At 46.1% G+C, this 20,703-nt stretch overlaps 1 protein-coding gene across 2 annotated transcripts; it reads right to left on the bottom strand.

Annotated features, from left to right (window-relative positions):
- Positions 1–3,630: 3,630 nt before the first annotated feature.
- Positions 3,631–20,431, bottom strand: LOC105274906 (innexin shaking-B). Of its 2 annotated transcripts, none has more exons than XM_020030243.2 (5): positions 18,354–20,431; positions 8,951–9,170; positions 7,273–7,562; positions 6,776–7,029; positions 3,631–5,649 (listed from the first exon to the last, which is right to left on the bottom strand). In XM_020030243.2, exons 1-4 carry the CDS (start codon positions 18,714–18,716, stop codon positions 6,781–6,783), a joined length of 1,122 nt encoding a protein of 373 aa, XP_019885802.1. In that variant the 5' UTR covers positions 18,717–20,431; the 3' UTR covers positions 3,631–5,649; positions 6,776–6,780. The 2 variants fall into 2 exon arrangements, with proteins under 2 accessions (XP_019885802.1, XP_019885801.1); XM_020030242.2 differs by having other exon boundaries at positions 3,631–5,688.
- Between the last annotated feature and the right edge of the window lie 272 nt (positions 20,432–20,703).

Genomic DNA, 20,703 nt, shown 5'->3' on the forward strand with positions numbered 1-20,703 from the left:
TAGAAAATATTTCTAGCTCAACGGATTATTATCAGCCCATCTATCTTGTATCTCAAACGTTGTTCTTATTCTTGCTCGCTCTCTTCAGCGTTCGGTTGCGCTTCTTTGATCCTCCTTCTTGATCTTCCTTCGATCATCTCTCGCCGAAAAGGCACGACGAAACCTCTGGCGCATCACGGATCGGTGCGCCAGGAGAAGCGAGGGACAGATGGCGGGCAGAGATTTCGCGGTGTCGGTGTGATAAGAGACCGCGATGTACCGCGCATCGGCGAAGAGAAGAACACAGCGGACAGGAGAAAGAAAACGAGAGAAGAAAGACGAGCGAGCGAGCGGGGGCGTGGGCGCCCCAAGGCCTTCTGCTCGCCATTTACGGCCCGGCGTAGCCGGACACGGAAGACTCGCAGGGTAAGGGGGAGAACGAGACGAGAACCCCGCGAAGCGAGCAAGTGGGAGAGAAAGAGAGAGAAGGAGAGAGAATGAGAAAGGACAACGGGGTGGGCGAAGTGGCCGAGGAGGAGGAGAAAGAGAAAAGATCAAAGGGGGCAGGAGAGAAACGGATACCGCCGTCAGGCCATTTTGGTCGCGTTGTAAACTGGAAAGACCACTCGAAACTCCGTCAGCGAAACACGTCCAGCTATCGGCGGAACCGAGCTCTGCGATCGTTTTGCACTTGGCTCGTTGAAGGGCCGCGCGAGGAGCCGAACCCGTTGATCGCGCGTATCAGTCGGAGGAGGAGACCTCGCGATGAGACGTGGCGGAATGATTCCGCTTCGCGTCAATTTCGTGCTTTGATAGCGCCGTTGAGAGACGCGATCCTGCTCCAAAAAGGAAGAGAAGAAAGAGAGAGAGAGAGAGACAAGGAGAAGATACCATCGCGATCGTAATTCCGCGGGAGCGTGGACGCTGAAGCTTAATAATCGGCTTGCGCGAATTGCCGATTAATTTATGCGGAGCGCTTAAGCGCGTGTACACTTTGTACGTCGTGTAATATACAAACATTGTAACGCCGTGATCAACTGAGAGCAAATGTAATTTATTCGCGACGGTGGTGGCTGGAGGATGTCTGTAAGGGAGTGTGCGCGGCGATTAATCTTACTTATCATAAATTGCTCCCGCTTCTCAATTTGGAAGTCGAAATCGCCTAATCCCCACAGAGTGATTTCTAATTTATAATCATGTGGGGACACGCGCACACACCGCACACAAAGAGATGCTCCGCGGCTGTTCATCTCGCGGGTCTCAATCCACGAGTGCCCGCGAGTTCTCTCGCGCGAGAGAGCATCGATCATTTATATTGTACTTCGGCGATCGATCTGATAAAGGGGGCGTCACTTTTTGTTTAATTCCACGAGTTAGTTAATCTGCGTGGCCACATCGCGTACGCGAATGCGCCGGAGATTAATGAAGTCCGATTCGCCGGCGATTTCGTGCGACGATGCTCAGTAAATTCCGTCCAATCTGCGCGAATGTACGCCGCGGATGATACCGACGTATCATCCGGATATGCAGGATACGCACGATCATCCTCGCATAACGAAACAACGATTACGCAACGTGACTCGCTGTATACTGAGAGAGAACGCTCGTAATAACGGGCGTCGCCGCTCAAAACGTAATATTATATTATTAGGCGAATACAGAGAGCATTTTAGGATTTTTTCTTTTAGAAGAATTAGAATTTAAAAAATTATCTAATATTTTATTATGTAATAATAATTATTAATAATTTAGAAACGCATCTCTTTAATTGGCGTTTCTTTCATTTTATGATCTTTAGTAGGTATGTTCTTTTAATCGCTTCGTGCAATATTCGTCATTTATCGACATCAAATGCGACTTTCGTCAATTTTAGACTTCCGTTGATTAATAGACATGTTTTACATTATATTAGAAGCATGCATGAATTTTAACTTTTTCGAAGGCTCTAAAGAAATTATTGAAACTTGAAATATATTTCCGTCCTCTCGCGGTTTTGCATATGAAAATACAGAACATCACGTGAAACTATGGAATGATTGTTTTTCACATATTATATATGATATCATCAAAATGAAAAAGCGAGAATTCATGAAATACGACGCAAGGCACGATCGCCGGCGAGTCATCAGCTTCCTTCTCTTTTTATTCTCTCTTCTATCGCTTCTCTTTCACCTGTATGCTTTCCAATCTCACGAGAAATCTTGTAAAGCGACTTTCACAGGTCCGCTACCGCACGAGCGCGATCCGCGACAACCGGCGTGGTACCCTCCCGCGTGTTTTTCCGAGTGCGTTCGTCACGGCGCGAGAGCAAAGCGTGTGCGAACACGCCTCGGATTCACCGCGCACACCGTTGCTTTTCTACCGTAATGTCGATTACTTTACCGTATTGCGCGCGCTTGTCTCGCCAGTACGCGAGACTGTACAAAAAGTTACGTCAGCGCATATGTCGCCGCTCGAAAGCCGAATCGGCGCGATGACCTTTCACTTTCGCTCATAACGTCCTTGGACCAATTAAGAAATTTTCGAAGCATGGTCATTATGCACCGTTTGCTCAACGAGAACCGTAAGAAACATGTTATAATATCTCTTGTATTTTTTATATTTATTGATAACGTTACATTTTCCGCTTCAACCATAATTTCGGTGCTGCGTATATTTCCTGTCGTAATCAACAGCGTAACATCGTTATCTAACTGAAATTTCTGAAGACAAAAGAAAACACATCAAAGTAATCAAATAACAAAAAGCAATCCCGCGCAAATTGCTTACGTGACCTGCTAACTAGTACGAAATAACATTGAATTGAATTCGACTCTTCAGTTTTCAGATTTTATCGAATTTTCTATTACCAGAAAAAAATTTGTTTTCCACGTCCATCTCTTCCCAGCAATATTGCCAATATATCGCAAGAAGAGAATAAAACAATCGTTTTAACTGCAACCTGCGTTAAATAAATAGCCTCCAGAGTCCATTATCTTCAAAGAAAGAAAAGAAAAAGAACGCGAATGTTATCGAGACATTCGAGACTCGAGAACGATGCAAGATAGCTGGAAAGGAACTGAAGAAACATTTAGGCTCCAGTATTCGACGGAGAGACCGTGTCCAACCCCGTGGCTGGCCTTGTCGGGCGATATCTCCTCGCAGCTGGCTCGCAGTTTCGCGATGTCCGGAGCAAACACTCTTTGGGAGAGGGTAACGGACCGGTCGGTCCTCTCTTCCATCGCATTTCCGAATATGGCAACGTGCGTTCGACGCATCCCGACGCTGCTGGCGCGACGCTGCATACGCTCGAAGCGCGGCTCGTATATTCAAAGTACCGAAATCGTTATCACGCGCGAAGACGGGATTAACAACCTGAGCGCGCGCAATTAAAATGTTTTCTTTGGAGAAAACGAACGTTCTCACTTACGGTTATCACTTACCTGGAATCCTGAAACTGGAAAGGCGATCTTGAGACAGTCGTAGCAATCTTAAGTTATGCAAAGTGATCTTAAATTATACAAATTGTTGTTCTGTTGTAAAAGGCGATTGTTGCTTTAACAATTCGCTATTACAAAGTTCATCGAGTTTCTATAGTATGATTCTATAATAACAGATTTCCAGTTCCAGAATCGAAATTACGTTGTATAAAAAATTCGTTCAGGGACTTCAAAGTAACGTATCTTTATTTCGGACGCTATCTTCATTGAAACAGAACGAAGACAGGGATACAGCAAAATATCGATCGGCTCGATCGGTGGCAGTGTGTCCGCATCAACGGATAAATTCGCAAAATCGATAAAGTTATGTAGAATTACGTAGAACATAATAACTAGACTACGTTAAGTTGTTGCATTAATCGCGTATCGCGATAATCACGGATCAATCGTCGGGTCGGGCAGATAAGTGTTCCTTCTTCAAGGATTGAATGCAAACTTTCCATCAAAAGCGAGCGTCCATCATTATCATCATCATCATCATCATCATCACGTGATCGTGGACACCAACATCGTCTCGGTTCGCTGTCGCTGATACACAAAAAATGATCTTTATGTGATCATTATCTCAGTTTTTCCTTACTTTGCGCTTACACTTACGAAACACGGCGTCAAAGTGTGTTAAAATACCTCGAAACATTATACATATATACGCAGTGTCCGTTAAGTATCTCGGCTGCTCTCTACGGCTTAAAACTAACTTGCGGAAACCAGAATGTATCGGCACACGGAATTATCTCGTCTCTTAAAAGCGAAATCTTCCCTCTAAAATGAAAGTGTCATTTATATTTTGTATTACATTAAAAGACGCAAAGAAAAAATACCAAAAAATTCCTTGACTCTAAGAATATGGAATTTAAGAGAATGAGTTTAATTGCAAGTAATAAATTAATCAATTTAATTGTAATCGCTCGACGAATTCGACGACTCTCATCACTTTTTCAAGTATCAGAGATAACAAATCAATTATTTGTCGATACAGTATATTTTTTCGTCGCGCAAGTTTTTATTTTTTAATTCCGTACGACGACACTTCCGGCTGTCCGGTGCACCAGCTACCCTTGGCGATCCTGTCTTTTGGCGACGCGAGTGTAACGCGAGAAGGCATAAGGCAAACAACCGGCGCAATGCATCCGTTCGACGACCCGCGCCGCCATTTCCAAAGTGTCTTTTTACTTTTTACTGTGTCGCTATCTAGGACGACGCGGATCTTCCAATCTCGTGCCGTACAATCGTTACAAACGCCGCCGGCGAAATTGGGTTTGGTCCTTACAGTCGCTCGCGCGAGTCCGCGGTTCGCGCGCATCTCTGTCTTTTCGCACATGGAGGCGGCCGAAGCCGCTCGCGGATCGACTCGGGCATCGAAACCGGTATAATTTCGACGAGCACGGCCCTCGGGGACGCGGCAGGACGCACATCTTACATCAGTCGTCGCGCTCGCATTCATTGTCCGTAAATAAGAGAAGCAAAAGGAAGCCGGGAGACGGGAAATACGAGGGACGCCTCGAAGCGTCCTCCTTTTTCGGCGGGATACAAAAGTTGCAGGCGTGTCACGCGTGCGGCTCACGTCCGTACCACTGGAATGCGCGTGAATCCTAAAATGCACGCTTCTCACACGACGTGAGAACAAGCGTGAAACCGCACGCAGGGCTCAACTAAATGCTTTGTTTCACGGAGCCGCGAACACGTGAGATCAATGGTCTCACAATCTCCTGCCGCCGCACGTCCTCACCGCGCGCGAAGAGATTGCTCTCGCGCGCGTCCGCAGCGTCGAAGCTGAAAACCCCCGTGGCTCGCCGAGATCGCACGATCGGTTTCGATTCCTGAGGGCATGTTTTCCCTCATCCATTTCTCTTTCGCTCTCTCTCCCTCTTTCTCTTCCTTTCTCTATCTATCCCTTCTAATTTGTCGCCGCGAATCGCGGGTTATCTTCGCGGAGCAAGAAGACGGAAGTCCTCGACGCACATCCGGCAGCTATCGTCGTCGCATCGCCGCGAGCTCGATGAGCAACAGCCGGCGGAGAGGGTAGACGCGCTTCCTCGCGTGAGCGGATCGCCGCATCCTCCTCCTGGCGGTGGCATCTTCGATGCCTCGTCCTCTCGATGCGCTCCGGATGCGCTGGCGACGACCGGGCGACGGGAAGGACGGCGACCACTGCGCCGTCGACTCGTGCGTGTCGACCCTCCGAGGCAACCTGCAACAATGATGCGTGCGACTCGTGGCTCCGGCGGATCTTGAAGCAGAAATCGCGCAAATCGCGCAAATTACACAGATCGCACAGATCGTGTAGATCGGGTAGATTGTGCAGATTGTACAGATTGCACAGATCGTGCAGATCGCATAGAAGCAGATCACATTGGACTCAATTGATCCATGGACGAGCGAAACATACGCCTCTCTTTCTTCCCTTTACCCCCAGGAACTCTCCTTCGTTCATCAGGAATTGCGTGTTATGGATGGGGTTATTGTGCACGCACGTGCACCCGACGCGCATGATCGTTCTCATCTTATCGGCGCGGCTGCAGCGTGCAAATCGCTCGCGAGACGCCGGATGTTGCGTTGTCGAACAACCGCCGAGTGGCGACTCGTCACGCGAGGGCGAGTGGAATTTATGTCTTGAGACGCGCGGGAAAGTAGACGGCCTCTAAAGCGGGCAGAAAGTTTCGTAGAATTCTTTCGCGTCTTTGGGAAAGTACTCTCGCGCGAGTTAGTTCTAATAATATAATTCACGAATTATTAATTAAAAGTTAAGGTAAAGTTTATTGCAAAAATAATTGACGTCCACCGCGCGTACGCTGTCCGTTTCAATCATACGTTTTCTGCGTAGAATCAACATTTTATCGCGGATATTGTAGACATGGTACTAAAACTTTGTTATAATAATAATTTGAATGAAATGATAAAATAAATATGTTATGTAATAAATATTATATATCTATTCATAATTTTTATACCACGATATAAAAAAAATGATACTAATAAAAATATATAAAATGTAATGTATAATAAATATGTATGAATAAATATATATGATAAAAATATATGAAATGCTATAACGCAAACTGCTACAACGTTTAACATGCCGATCTGACGTTTGTGATGGAAGCAAATCGGTTTACGCGACGCGAGAGGGAGACGTGGAGAGCGGGAGGCGGGATGACTATCCCAGAGCGCGCGTATATCGCGTGGGCGATCGGCGATTCTTCAAGAATTCAATACGTTTCCGAACGCCGGTGTCGTAAGAGAGCGAGTTATTCAACTCGGGACGAACGCCCACGCGAGGTGAGACTGCGAACGGGGGAACAAAGAAAGACGCTCACCTCGATCAGGCTTCTTGGATCTCGCCCTTCACGCCCGGCACGCCATGGTGATGCCTAGAGGCGAGCTTGTTCGCCAGATCGTGCATTACGTCCCGGTATATCACGGTGTCCAAATTCTCGCCCAGCATGTAGAGGAGGAACCAGTCGCCGACCTTGCTGCGACGCACTATCGTCTCCACGGCGTCCCTCCGCACCAGACGGAACCGCATCCGCAACAGGTAGACTCTCGTGCGCGGCGAAAATATGATTAGGATCTGCGCACGCGAAAGGAGATCGCGTTACATGGCGGAGGAAGGACTTATCGGCATCCGGCGAGCATTAAAATGTGAAATGGTTTACAGTGGATGGCTTTCCAACCACATAGATAGCGTGTGAAGGTAGAAGGTGTTGAAGACTAAAGAGGGAGATTAAATTTTCATCTGTACACACTGCGGATATTATTTGTAAGGTATGATGATCGTGGTACTATTTTGGGGAAGAGGGAAGGAGTTACTGACCCTGTACAAAACCGTAAAGAAACTGAGCACGCCGAGAAGCAGGAACCAGAACCAGAGAAAGACGTAGATCTTCTCGTTGACGACGTTTAGGGGCAGTATGCAGACGGCGTCGTGCCTCTCGACCTCACCGCTGACGCCGTACTTGTAGAAAGTGCACTTGGTCATCCGTGGAAAGACATAAATCATTGGGTCCACTCGGTCCTCCTGATCGGATTCGAGGAACTTGAGTACGTCAATGCCAAAGGTCAAAAAGGCGCCGTCGAAGAATCGGTTCATCAGAAACATCTGACCTACGATAATGTGCTCGTTGCTTTACAATTTTCTAGTTTTCTCGTATTCTCTTTCTCTCTCCTTCCTTCTCTCACTAAATTTAAGAGATACTTGTAAGAGCTGCATGTGATACAAATGTATGAGTATGTACTTAATTAGATAATTAAGAACGCGTAGCATTTTTCTTTAAAAAGAAATGCCAATATTAAATATGGAAAGATATATTTTCTTGATAATGTTTGCATAAATAATCATCTTCAAAGGAAAACAAGAGTCCATAGGTCTGAAAGATACGATAACGCAATCGCGTTTCAAAATATTCCAAAATATTCACAGTGTTCATTAAATAACGGGATTTTACATCGAATTAAGCTAATTAAGTATTTCTAACTGCCATATTTCATTGGCCGGCAACATCCACGCGCGCGCATGAATAATCCACGCGATATCTCCCGTATCCATCCACATTAATCATCGGATCGTCGTGCGATTTGAACACAATAGAGCTCGCGCAGAATTGACGTGCCATCACACAGCCAATCGAGCAGCGGAGCCTGGGCAAGCGGTTGGCCAGCTGTATCGCTGCCAACTTTTACCGTGAATCGTTCATTCATTCGCCGCTCATTATACGGATGTCTTCCTTTTTCTCGCGACGCCCGCACTTGCGAACCTACCGCGAACTCGCTAACGTGGAGATCTGGTTCGCTAAACTTTTATATCTTGTCTCTTGATATGTTTCTTATTAAACGTGCGAGATCTTGCGCACAACATTGATACACCAAGTTTACGATACGATTCCTGGATGCCAGGATGCGATGGCTCCGAATCACGAGATTTATTCTCGGTACCGCTTTCAGACTACGCGATACTCCAACAAACCGCTCAAACAAATCTTGACGCTTAAGTACACAGAATGCATCTCTTGACACTTGAAGATTGTGTAACAGACAATTCAACAACCTGACCAATAACTCCATCGTAACGCTTATGTGTGGTACAAAACATTATTTACACATTCTCCCGTGGTGTAATTATATATTTAGGGAGAGAGAGAGAGAGAAGAAAAGAATATCCTTATATTTACTAAAATAATATTTTTCCTTTTATCTTTTCAAATCTTTCATCTTCTTTATCTTCTTTTCTTTATTTTTCCATTCTTTATATTCACCAAGTTTTCTTTGTATTTATTAAAAAAGTCTATAAAAAAGAAAGGAATCAATAGCGGTAAGAGATCTCAAGCGCGTCCTTTGACTCGTAACCGGCTGGTGTTTGCGGATCGCAATCGGAATGCGCCACGTAACGGGGATCCGCGAATCAGAGAGTCTGTCATTACGACATCGTCGTCGTAATTCGTCAATCGAGAGGGACTCTCGAGCGTGCCAGGGATGAGCAATAATGGACTACTCACCGATCACGTTCACCAGCGCGAGGACCTCGCACAGGTAGTACCTGTACGCCCACCAATTGTGAAAGCGCAGGTTCTCCCAGAGGTAGTCGAGCAGCATCTTCTTCTTTTGCTTCTTCTCCACCTCGGAGCAGAGCCCGATGTCGAGATCCATCATGAGGGCATGAATCTTGCCACCCTCCCAGCCCTTCCAGAGCCAGCGCGGCGTGTAGAAGAGTATCGCCTGCGAGCGAAGGGAGCTCTTGTGAATAAATACCGACCGAATCGGCCCGATGCCTGATATATTACCGAGGGGAGGGAGGGACCCGGGGGGTAGGCGGGGACCTACTTACGTGCGGTACATAGCCGACCTGATAGGGCACGCGGGACGAGTTATCATTATCGGTGCGCCCCGTGCCGATTAAACGGTGATTAAAAGTTTCCGAGACGAGTTACGCTTTATGGATCCCTGACGGAAAAATCGCCGGCCCCTCCCTCATCGGACAACGGGGGTGAATGCTCCGAGATTTAATTGTTTCACGGATCGACGCGGCTTATCTATCGCCGGTGCGTTGCACGAAATCGCACCTGCGGATGCAATTTTGGATCGCTATCATTTGTCTGCGCCGCTGGCGAATTAATGGCGGGATTTAACTTGCGCGGTTAATTGAACTATCTATCTTGGATTCCGCTGGACTTTTTTCAATGTCCCAAGCGCCATCGTTTTTGTTCTGGATGCTCGATTGTGTGAATTAAGAATCGAAGTCCCCAGGAGATATATATATTTTTTTAATCATTCTTTTAATAATTTATTCACACTATAGTTAATATACCTATAATATATATATCTATTTCTAATAATTTAAGATATTCGATTAATAATTAATAAAAATAAATAAATAATTAAGAAAATAAAAGTCGTTTCATTGCATAATATCGTATCACTACCATCCCCTTTAACGTTATCAATGTTCCCCTAGATTACGTAGGAGGGGTGTCCTATCGCGATCGCGCGGGCGAGAATGATTCGAGTTAATTGAATCGGGGCAACTTTGTCTTATATTAGAATTTCCGAGGCGATGTCAATGCACTTATTGAGACCGCGGGAGTAAACCCTTTCTCACGGTATATAAAGCTTCTTGGCATATCGCCAGGGGCCTCGGATCGGTGCCGGCCGTAGTACGCGATCGAATATAGATACGCACGCTCGTCGCGCGCTACCCCTTACGACGTGTTGGCGGCTGCTCAGAAAATTCGAGCTAAATTGCAATTTACGGCCGGTGACATAGACTCGGATGATTGTTAATGAAAGTAGGCTGTACGTGCCCTCGCCCCCGTGGACTACGTCGGCATCTTAATGGCTTCCTCAACGTGCGCTTTGTCAGCGAGTTACGTTATTTTCCTGAGAAACGTACGGCGTGTGCACATTATTTTGGCGTGGGGACAAATGCACACGATAAAACTTTATTGCCGGGAACACGACGTTAAACACGTCCCGAGCGCAATGATAATCTCATTTCAAGTCTACACCTTCTGCACTCGATCCATTATGACTAGGATGATTCGATGACATTGAATCGATAAATTCAATGTGTGTGTTACCCGCGACGAGACACGGCTGCGAGACGGAATATTGAAAATGTTGAAAATTGAAAATTTGGAGATGTTGAATTAATTGAAAATTAAATTTTTAAATATCGGAATAAATGTTCAGATATCGAAAATTAAATTCTGAGACATCGGAAATTAAATTCCGAGATACTGATAATTGGATTCTGGAATATCGGAACAGAAAACGCGATGATTTCTGTGACAGCGAAGTAAAGCTGCGCGAGTGATTGTTTTTCTGAAAAATCACGATGGGAAATAAAAGCGCGCCGAGCATTGTATAATCCATTTAACAGCTCTAACGAACGTGATTTACGTACATCAGCGACAGGATCGTTCGGAATGGGTGGTCTGACCTCGCTCTTGACGAGATTACGAAGAAACGTAAAACAAACGCGCGATGTCGGATTGTACGACGATCCGCAGCTTTTAGCATTATCGCGAGGCAGCGTTTCTCCGGATAAAGAGAAAAGGAAAATGCGCGACCGAAAATAGATCCGTTCTCTCATCCCTCTTCCCCCTTCCTCTCCCTCTCTGTCTCTGTCTCTGTCTCTCACTCTCTCTCTTCCTCTTTCGTGGACAAACAGGATCGAGCGCGACCACTGCCCTGCCAGAAGGACATTCGTATCTTCAAGCTCAAGTGGATTTGCATAAATCCCTTTAGATATGTAAATAAATTCGCGTGTACGCATGCACGGATGCGCGTCCGCTTGTTTACCGTTCGAACAATACGCAATATTAAATGCGGCAGAAATAAACTAATGTTGGAGGCCATTAAGCGTTACGCGGATCTCCTGCAAGTAACTTACGTTGTGCAACCTTTGCAACACCGTAAGGATTAAAAAGAAAAAGACAGAAAAAGAAACAGACAGAAAGAGCCCGGGGAGGTTCTCGCGAGTTGCATTCCGTAAAATATACCCGTGCTTTTTCAATGAGGTTGCACGGACAGCCTCATTCGGATGAAGGGGTTCGTTAAGGATTATCTTTCGGAGCCGTTGCTCACGATTGTTGAGAGCTTAACAGCGGTATTATTCAGGACCGCGGTCAGGCAAAACTGTGCGCGAATTTATGGGACGTGCGCCACGACTTACCCGTAATTAAGTGTAACTTGAATAACGCCGTTCGAAAGGATAGAATCGCGTGCGCGCGTTTCGCGATGATTCCCGGCGCATGTTGCGCCCGAGTGTCACTTCAGCCTCCTGCTCCTTTTTCACCCCTGGAGTAAATTTAGCTAAACAAGGTGAAGGAGCTCCGTTGAGCCTCCGAAGAAAGGAGAACGGAGAACAAAGAAGTGCACCGTGTTGCGTTTAAACTCTGCCGCAGCTGCATGCGCGCGCGCGCGTATATTTGTAATTAACTTTTCACGCAACAGATTTTGTATAAACACGAGATACAGAGATTTTAGAGAAAAAGAGAGAGGGAGAGAGTTACTTTATTAAATGATTTTTATTTTAATATAATTATAACGTGTAACATAATCTAAAAAAATATAATTTCGATAAATTTATTCTTGTGTATTAATTCTTCATTTGTTTTTGAAAATTTATTTTGAAAATTCGAAGAAAATTTAAGAGTGTTCTCTTTACTTCGAATCTATCTCGCGGGTAACTTTTCATTCGCGAGATTTAAACTCTTCTCGCATGAGAACGATTTCCCGAGGACACATTCTTTTATGTCGTGTGTTTTTAATTTCATTGAACGGTAGTCGCGTTAGGCTTGGACGGTCACATTATCAATTAGCGATATCCGACGTTACCGGACGCTTTGCGTCAAACCGCGAGCGGAGAACACGTCCGCGATATCCGCGGCGATCAATTGCAAAATAAAAGGCGGGCCGCGCGATTACTCAAAGGACGCGAGAGAGCTGTAGGAATCTTGGACGCATAAATAGAGGACGGTGACTCGAGAAAAAGTGCGAGATATTGTACGAGCGCGAAGACGAGTAATGCTTGAGGTATAGGAGGCGGTGTTACGGTCGTAGATAGCATCGGAGGGTACATATGCATTTTAAAGGAAGAAATATCTGTAACCCGTATTTATGAATTGACGTTATGAACAAGGATTATCAATCACGAGGTAAACGGATACACGCACTCAGCGATCGCGCACTCGCGCGCGCGTACATCGTTCTTCGGTGCTGATGCTCGATTTGCAGTTTCTGGACTGTCTTCATTCAGATACGGATCCGATCGCTTTTGCATAATATCTCGCCATCAATTTTATATAATTTACTTTTGTGCAAAGTCACCAGCGTCCGAAGGCTAATTGGTGTCTCAAGAACGCCAGCGTATGACAAAACGAATACTTTGCGTAAATGATAAATGACCGCGGTATTTATATCTCTCGTGGATAATATTTAAAATACATTCAAAGAATCTGCTTGTGTTTTGCTTTGTGTTAAGTGATATTCTTCAACTCCACCACATGAACCCTACGCATCTATAATATAATACTATACAATATGTTATATGATGTGAAATACACGTGAAATACCTGATGTAAAAATTAAAATCAAACATAATATTGGATCATTCAAAGACTTCGATTCGATTTTCAATTTTTTAAATCAACTTATATGTAACATAACAATGTTGATAATGTCTATAGACGATTACTTGGTTAATAAATAATTCATTTCTACTGAATGCAATACAGTAACGTTTGACGCAAAAGTCGAATCGAGCTTTTTGACTGGCTCAATACAAAATACCTAAAGCATTAAAAATATATAAATATTATTATCGCTCTTTATCTGTCAAATGGTCAATAAACAGCAAAGAATATCGACAAAGAAATCGACAATCCAAGAGATCGAAAAGAAACCTTACGCCGCCTCTTACTTGCAGTAGCAAGAGGAAGATCACCCACTGATAGTATTTGTGCTGCTTGACGAGCGGGTGGGGTGCGTGGCCGTGCACCCCGTCGCCGTTGCTGTTGGACACTCCGGGGTAAGGCACGGCCTGTCCCAGGCTCATGTTGAACGCTTGGACCATGCTGTAGGTGGTGTGAAGCCAGCAGAAGGTCTCAAGCACGGCCTTGTCCACTGTACCGCTGGCTTCGCAGTGTATTGGCGACCCGGAGATGCTTTTGCAGGCCAGGGTAAGACAGCCGGCCAGCAATACCGCCACTGTAGCGCGATAGTGCAGTCGAAATATCATCGAGTCCTCAGCGATCCGGTGCACCTTGAAGAGCGATCGAATCGATCCGAACAGATCGATCATCTTGAGCATCAGCGGCATGTTAAACGGAAATGTTAAGGCGAAAGAATCCTTTGTTTTCTCCTACTTCTTTCTTTGTTTTTCCGGTGCTCTGCTTCCGTTTCAATTTTGTTCAATCATTGATTGATTGCGACTGCGACGCCAACTTTCTTCTCCTGCATTTCGTTCCTCCACTCGTCCTTTCGCCTTTTCGCCGCGAGCGAATTAAGTAAATTAAAAGTAATTTACTTTTAATTAAAAGTATATAATAAAAATAAATTAAAAGTAATTTACTTTTAATTTCATTTTCTGATTGATCATTTTCTGAGGGATTCCCTGGGCGACCTTTAGGTGATCTACATTTTGTTACTGCGATGTTGACCATCGCTTTTGGTAATCTCTCGCGTTTATCTGGGTACGTAAGAGTTACGGATGTCGTTGGATCAAAGTGTATATTTCTTCTTATACAGATTTTCAGCCAACTCTCTCTCTTTCTCTCTTCCTCTCTAAAACGCGTTAATCGCAATTGTACTTGCGAGTCGGTTTATCGCATTCGCGTTTCCGTTCCATTTTGCTGTCTAAGAAAAGTGGATCGCGATTATTGTCTTAGCTAAAGTGCGGCAAATAAATAACGAGCGAATCGCCACTCGAGAGCGCGATTGCAATCGCGAAAGTGGACCACCCGTGCCGCTCTCCTCCTCGTGCCGTCCGCGATTTTTCCGAAAACGAAGCACGCATTCCGCTTGGCGCGTAAACCGTCGTAAGAATCACACGGTAATGTTTACTCTGCCTTCGTTTATTTCTGCCATTTCGGCCTTCCTTCGTCTCCCTCGAACATCTTTCGGTATAATAATGGTTCCCTTTCAATTTCAATGTTTCTCGTATCTTCGCAAAACACATTGATTTGGTCTCTTCATGGTTTTAGTATGTAAGTAAAAGTTATTGGCACGATTTCCTATTATTAGTTTCACATTCTTGTGGTTTGTAATTTTAATAATGTAATAATTTATATTTAAAGTTGTAAATATTTTTTTATTAACGTAATGCACATCACGAAAGTACACATACGTGAAACACTATTTATTCGTCATTTAATTTAGTAACTTTTAGTCGAAAATTTTATTTAATTTTTCACATATTCGACTGTCCGTTAATTTCGTCTCACTTTTCATCATTATCTTGATTAACGCGCGATTAACTCCGTTCGCAAATCCGCTAACGCAATTTACGGTGAAATACGGTGAAATTTAATCTGAAGAACTGAAAGTGTCAAGTTTCAAGAATACGGAGGGAGAAAATTTAAAGACAATAAATTGAGTCGCGTAAGACACGCGCGTGAGCCTTGGATGCTAGCTGTCAGAAGACTGGCCGGACTTGAGAGGCATCCCTTGACCTCGATGCTATAACATATGACTTATATCATCTTGCAAGTAGTGTCGGGTCAGGACGGTCAGCCAAACACTGATGGACAGAGTATCAAAGTGTATTACAACCTGGTGCGCTACGATATCTCATATCGCGCATAAACCTTTGCTCCAATCTTCCATACATATATAAATAGATATATTAAAATGTAGATTTATAACAGTCAATTTTATAATATATAAAACGATACAATATAAATATAAAAAAGTGAAAAAAAACACAAAAAGTACATATAACAATTGATTGATAAACTTCAACGTCGTGCGATTTCTTCAAACTGCTGCATTGATTGATAATCATCAATCAACGACGTTGGCGCAGAATCTAGACGAAGACAAAGCCTCGATTCTCACAGATTTTTTCCAAAGTATGATTGCACATCGCGTGCGTTACGAGTAGATACATAACACCTCGCTTTACGGCAACGCGAGCAAAACGTTTACAACGTCGCGGAAACAGCCGAGTCGCCGAGAGGCTGCGAACTCTCTCTCACGCGTTGAGATCCGCGCGATAACGTATCGCGAGGAGGGCGGTCTATTTCCGTCCGAAAAGTCGGGGTAGGAAAAACTCGGGGTGAGACGTAATGGACGGTACGCAATTCGTCGGCCTTCGATCTTTACCCTCGTTACGCTACATGACGCGACACACTTGCATTACCGTAACGCGAGAGCATTAAGGAGCGGAGGAGGGGCGATGCGGAGGTTGATCTGCCCCCGCGCGCGCGAGCTCGTCGCTCTAATTGCGGCCGGGAAGTACAGGGCGGTTCGTGATCATGATCGGCACGATCAAAAATATACTTAATCGACCGCGTTACACCGCGCGCGCGCGTATTCCGGACTACGAAATTAAGCGCGCCATTATCTCGCGCGTAAAAGCGCACTCGAGGCAGACCAGAACGGACGCATACGTTGCTGTACTCGCCGTTGCGCCCTTTTTACCGCGCGACCAGCCCTTTTCTCGGCAAGAAAAATACGGAGCAATAAAAAGGTGAAGGAATAAGACGCGCTCTAATTAAGAACCGGAATTGGTCCGCCGATGGAGCGCTCATTAAGCCACCCTCTTTGTCGGCTTTCTCGGCGCCTCACTACACAGCCTCCGAGGTGCGAAAAAATCTCACGCAGCTTGTCGAAACTGATTGGTGGAGAACTGGAAACGACTGGCAGCTTTGATTATAAGCTTGACTCTTTTAACATCCGACGCTTTAACCGTTCTAACGTTTCTCGCTCTTGCCATGTCCCGTCCTGAACGTATATTTTTCCTTCGATAACGGTTTATTTTTCTTGATATTTTGTAATGTATAATGCGTGCGACTCACGCGCACGCGCGAGTTTTGCATTAGCTGTATGCATGAGCCTGAGTCTGTTTCCTCGAAAATGCTTGCCTCATTTTCATAATATATAAACAATTCAAAGTTACCATGTCATTTGACGTTTCAAATCAATATCAGTATTTTGCAATCGGAAAAACATATTTCAACTTGAAATAAGTCTTTCTTGGACTGTAGAGAAAAGACTAAAATTTATGTATATATTAACATTTTCTTTTCTCCGAGCAAGAAGCGTTACTAACATTAGGATCGAAAATTACATGGCTGTGCGGGAAAGCGCGACGAGAGCGAACGAGATACACGCGGACGGGACAAAACCCATTGTCCGGTAAACAGCGAAATTAGCTCAACGATAATTATAGAAGCGCAAAGATACACCGGAGAAAGGGGAATACATCAACGAAAAAGAGCGAGCGACCACTCGAAACTGTAAACCGGTACGGTTTGCTTTGAGAGGACGGGCGAAAAAACACACGAAGGGAGGCGAGGAAACCTGGACGTAGGAAAGGAACCCTCGCAAGGGGGGTACGACGGTCCCTCGTCGAGCGAGTTTATTTTCGGACATCAATGCGCGCAGCGCGAAAGAAACGCGCGCGCGAGCGGACAAGGAAAACACTGTGGACCGCTATTTCAGGTGCGCGCCGCGCAAGTTTCGCCCAAACTTTCTCTAAGACAACCCCCGTTTCCTGTACGGAGAGAACTGAAGAGTCCGCGACCCCTTTACCGTTCCGTTAAAAATCATTTCCCGTTGAGAGACAGCTTTAGCAGCTCCAGCGGCCGCTACGGCAATTCTTCACGGAAACGAATTTTTCCACACGATTTTGCTGATTTTTTCGTCACGATGTACGGGGCCGATCAGTTCCAAGGTGAGTCTTCAATCGATCGCATCGCGCACCTTTCGTTCAGGGACGCAAGAGGCCGCCGCAGCGGCGGCGTGATCGCCGCGAGCGTCTTTGATCGAACGCGATCAAGGCGAATGATCGACGTTGCAACCCTCACCGGGACGAAGTCCGACTCTGGCGTTACGCTAAGGTTTCCTTCTTGGCAATGGACTAGATGCGGGCCACCCCCGAGGTGTAGGTCGCTCGCGCCGAGCCGCGAGCGGAACGGGATTGACGACGGGCGGATTGGCAGCAGGCGGAAGGCAGGGAAGAGGGACGGGAGCTTACGAGCGCAGCGCTTAAAAGCGTGTGTCGGGTACATTTAACGGGCCGTATGCAAACCGCACGTTCGGCGTTAAACGCTCTCGTCGTGGGTGTGTTTGATGTTTCGCTCGTCGGATCGGCGACGACGCCGCGCGTCCGCCAGCGGAGCGGATTAGCGTCGGGCCATTACGCTCGCGCCTGTTTTTAACGGCCGCGTGTAAATTCGGCCACGCGTTGGTTGGTTTGTCGCGCGGAACGCGCTCCGCGGCCACTCTCCGGCACGCGTTTACCTTTTATGCCCGCGATCGCAGAAACACCCGCGGATATGTCATTACGTGTCAACAATTCGCAATAGGTAGTTTGCCATCGTCACCCGACTCGTCAGATTTGTCGCAAGTTTATTCGAAATTTTATTGTTAATGGGGCATCTATAAAGGTGTCTTTAGATTCAGCTTTATGCATCTTCAAGCTTATTTCTATGCATCTATAAATTCTCAAGTGTGTATGTTCAAGAATACAAGACACGTTCTTGGGTAGCAAAATTATTTAAAATTTTCCGAAACTTAAAATTCTACTCAAAATTCACTTAAAACTTTCTCCACTTTATCGAGCGATTTAAATTAATTAATGCGAAAATTACCTCGAATGCCTCGATGCATGATATAGATAGAGCACTGAATAAGAAGAAAAGAACTGAATACCCTGAATCACAGCCGATTGGTTACCTGCAGGAACAGCATGAAGCAGACCCACTGGTAGTATCTGTACTCCTTCCGCTCGCTCTCGGGGTACGCTCGGGAGTTGTCGACACCAGGAAAGGGCACTTCCAAGCCTTCCCGTTTCCGGTACGCCGCCGTGATCGTGTACGTGCTGTGTATCCAGCAGAAAGTGTTCAGGACGTCCTCGGGCAGGTCCTTGCTGTGTATGCAGTCGATGGGGTTGCCGACGTACTGGCGGGTGGTGACGATCAGCGAGAACGATATCAGCAGGATCACCGTGAGGCTGTAGTGCAGACGGAACACAGCGCTGTCGATGTGGATGTGCGAGATCTTTATGAGGCTCTTCAGGCCGCGGAATATGTCCAGCATCTTGACACCGCGCAACCAACGCGGGGATCAGGGACCCACGCCGATCAAACGGCGAACTCGCCCCGAAAATAAATCACCCCCTGGAATCTCTCTTCTTCCTCGTCTCCGCCACGTTCCTCTACATCTTCCGCCTCCGTTTCTGAATTTCAGGGCCGCTCGACTGCACCGAGATTCGGACTGGTTCCACCCGCCGTCCACCTTTTCGTTCTGGGCCACGGCGCGAGTTCAGGAATCGAGGGAACACCGGAAGCACTCATGAAGTTCACGCGGAGGTGCAGAATGTGCATCTTAGTCCATACTTCCTGATCTTCCTGACCCGTTTTGGAACACAAGTCACAGTCGATAAGAGTCACCGCAGATCGTTTCACTCACTTATTCAAATCTTTCTTGTCTTTGTCTCTACGGCAGTGGCAGATACGCCAGAAGAGGTTTCTTTGATGACGTCGAAAAGATACAAGCATCCCTCGTGCGTCGCTTCGCCGGCGATTTCGTGTTTAGTGAAGCACTTTGGTGAATTCTTTGGTCGATCAAGCGCGAATCACGATCTCGATATTACATTAACGATCTTTCGATCATGTTCCCTTACTGTCAAGAAAAATATTGTCCCCTCACGTAGCGATTACGGTTCATCTTTGGCACTCGATCTTCTCCGCGCCGCCTTTAAAGGGACCAGCGCGCGACGCTGCGACAGTTTCTCCCTTCGTACATCCTTCCCCATCACCGATGACTTAGCATTTTCTTGAATAAAATTCGAATCACCGAATCGCCGCGTGCAATCGCTGCGAACTAAATCATTCCAACAATCCAGCGATTGTCGCGCGACAATGGTGCCCTCTTCTCCTCTTGTTTCATTGAAATTCTTTCGAATATTTGCTGGAATACAAAGATATCTCGAGTGACACCGCGGCCCTCGCGTTCGTGAGCTGAGCGGTTCCGGCGACTCGCGAGTGCTCCGGGAATGCTCTATTCTTTGCGAAGAATAGATCGCGGCAAGCACCGTATCTCTGCGATCGCTTCCTTTGATATTCTAAAGAGGAGAATTTATTCACGCGATTCATGATCCGACGTCTTTCATACGTAAATTGCGCGGGACTACGTGCATTTAGGTGTTTTACGAGGGTCCTTCGTGGGTTACCGAGATTTCACGCCGGTATTCTCGGCGAGCGTCCATGAAGGAGCGCGAAAAATCTTTACGACGCGCCTCGCTGCGGATCTCGCGTGTTTCGTCTCGCGTCTTACGTTTGATGCCGCAGTAAAGTCACCGTAAATTCGTCACCATTCCTTTTCCTTTTTTTTTACCAATCCTTTTGAGAGCGCCGAGGGAGGGAGGGAAGTGTGAAAACGAACGGTCTCGTCGAAAGCACGCGGCGTGCAACCGATTCGGCAGCGTCGTTCTTCGGCGAAGATCAAGAGCGACCGATCAAGAAACCGAACGGACAGTGACGCGTCTTGGAAAATTTCGGAGAAAGCGTACGAAAATATCCGGCCGCGAGTCATCGCGCGAGTCATCAACGGCCGGAAATCCGATTAAGCCGCTCGTTAGAAGAGGCGCGCACCGTAAAAGGGGAAAATGCTGAGGGAACTTCTTGACGCTAAGAGGGACTCTCGTATTTAGAATTTTCCCGCAGTGGAAATTATTACATGTTACAAATGAATATTCTTAATAAAAAAAACATACCCTGATTTAACGCGCTTTGATATATTTCTCCCGGAGAAGAATCGGTGAACCCCCCATAGCGCGCTCGTAAAACCGAGATTGACTCCCGTGTTCCCGTCGCGATTCAATTAGACCGCGCGCGTCCTGGCCGCGCGGGAAATCCGATTACGCACTCGGCCGGATTAATTCCGTCCGCGCGGATCCGCCGAGCGTTATTCCCGGTTTCGCGTCCGATCGGTTTCAAGATCAAGTGCGGTGCCGCTTAATTTCACGGCGAGATATCGCCGCGCCGTATTTATATCGAGCGAATCGCCCGAGATTTGTCGCGTA

Source organism: Ooceraea biroi, chromosome 1 (genome assembly GCF_003672135.1).
Source record: "Ooceraea biroi isolate clonal line C1 chromosome 1, Obir_v5.4, whole genome shotgun sequence".
In the NCBI taxonomy this organism is placed as follows: Eukaryota; Metazoa; Arthropoda; class Insecta; order Hymenoptera; family Formicidae; genus Ooceraea; species Ooceraea biroi.

Coding starts and splice junctions, on each gene's coding strand:
- LOC105274906 (XM_020030243.2), bottom strand. CDS start 18,716: ATGCTGGACATATTCCGCGGCCTGAAGAGCCTCATAAAGATCTCGCAC. Junction 9,171..18,353: donor GCTTCATGCTGTTCCTGCAG/GTAACCAATCGG, acceptor CTTCGCTCGCAG/GCGATACTCTTCTACACGCC. Junction 7,030..7,272: donor TCTTTACGGTTTTGTACAGG/GTCAGTAACTCC, acceptor TCGCGTGCGCAG/ATCCTAATCATATTTTCGCC.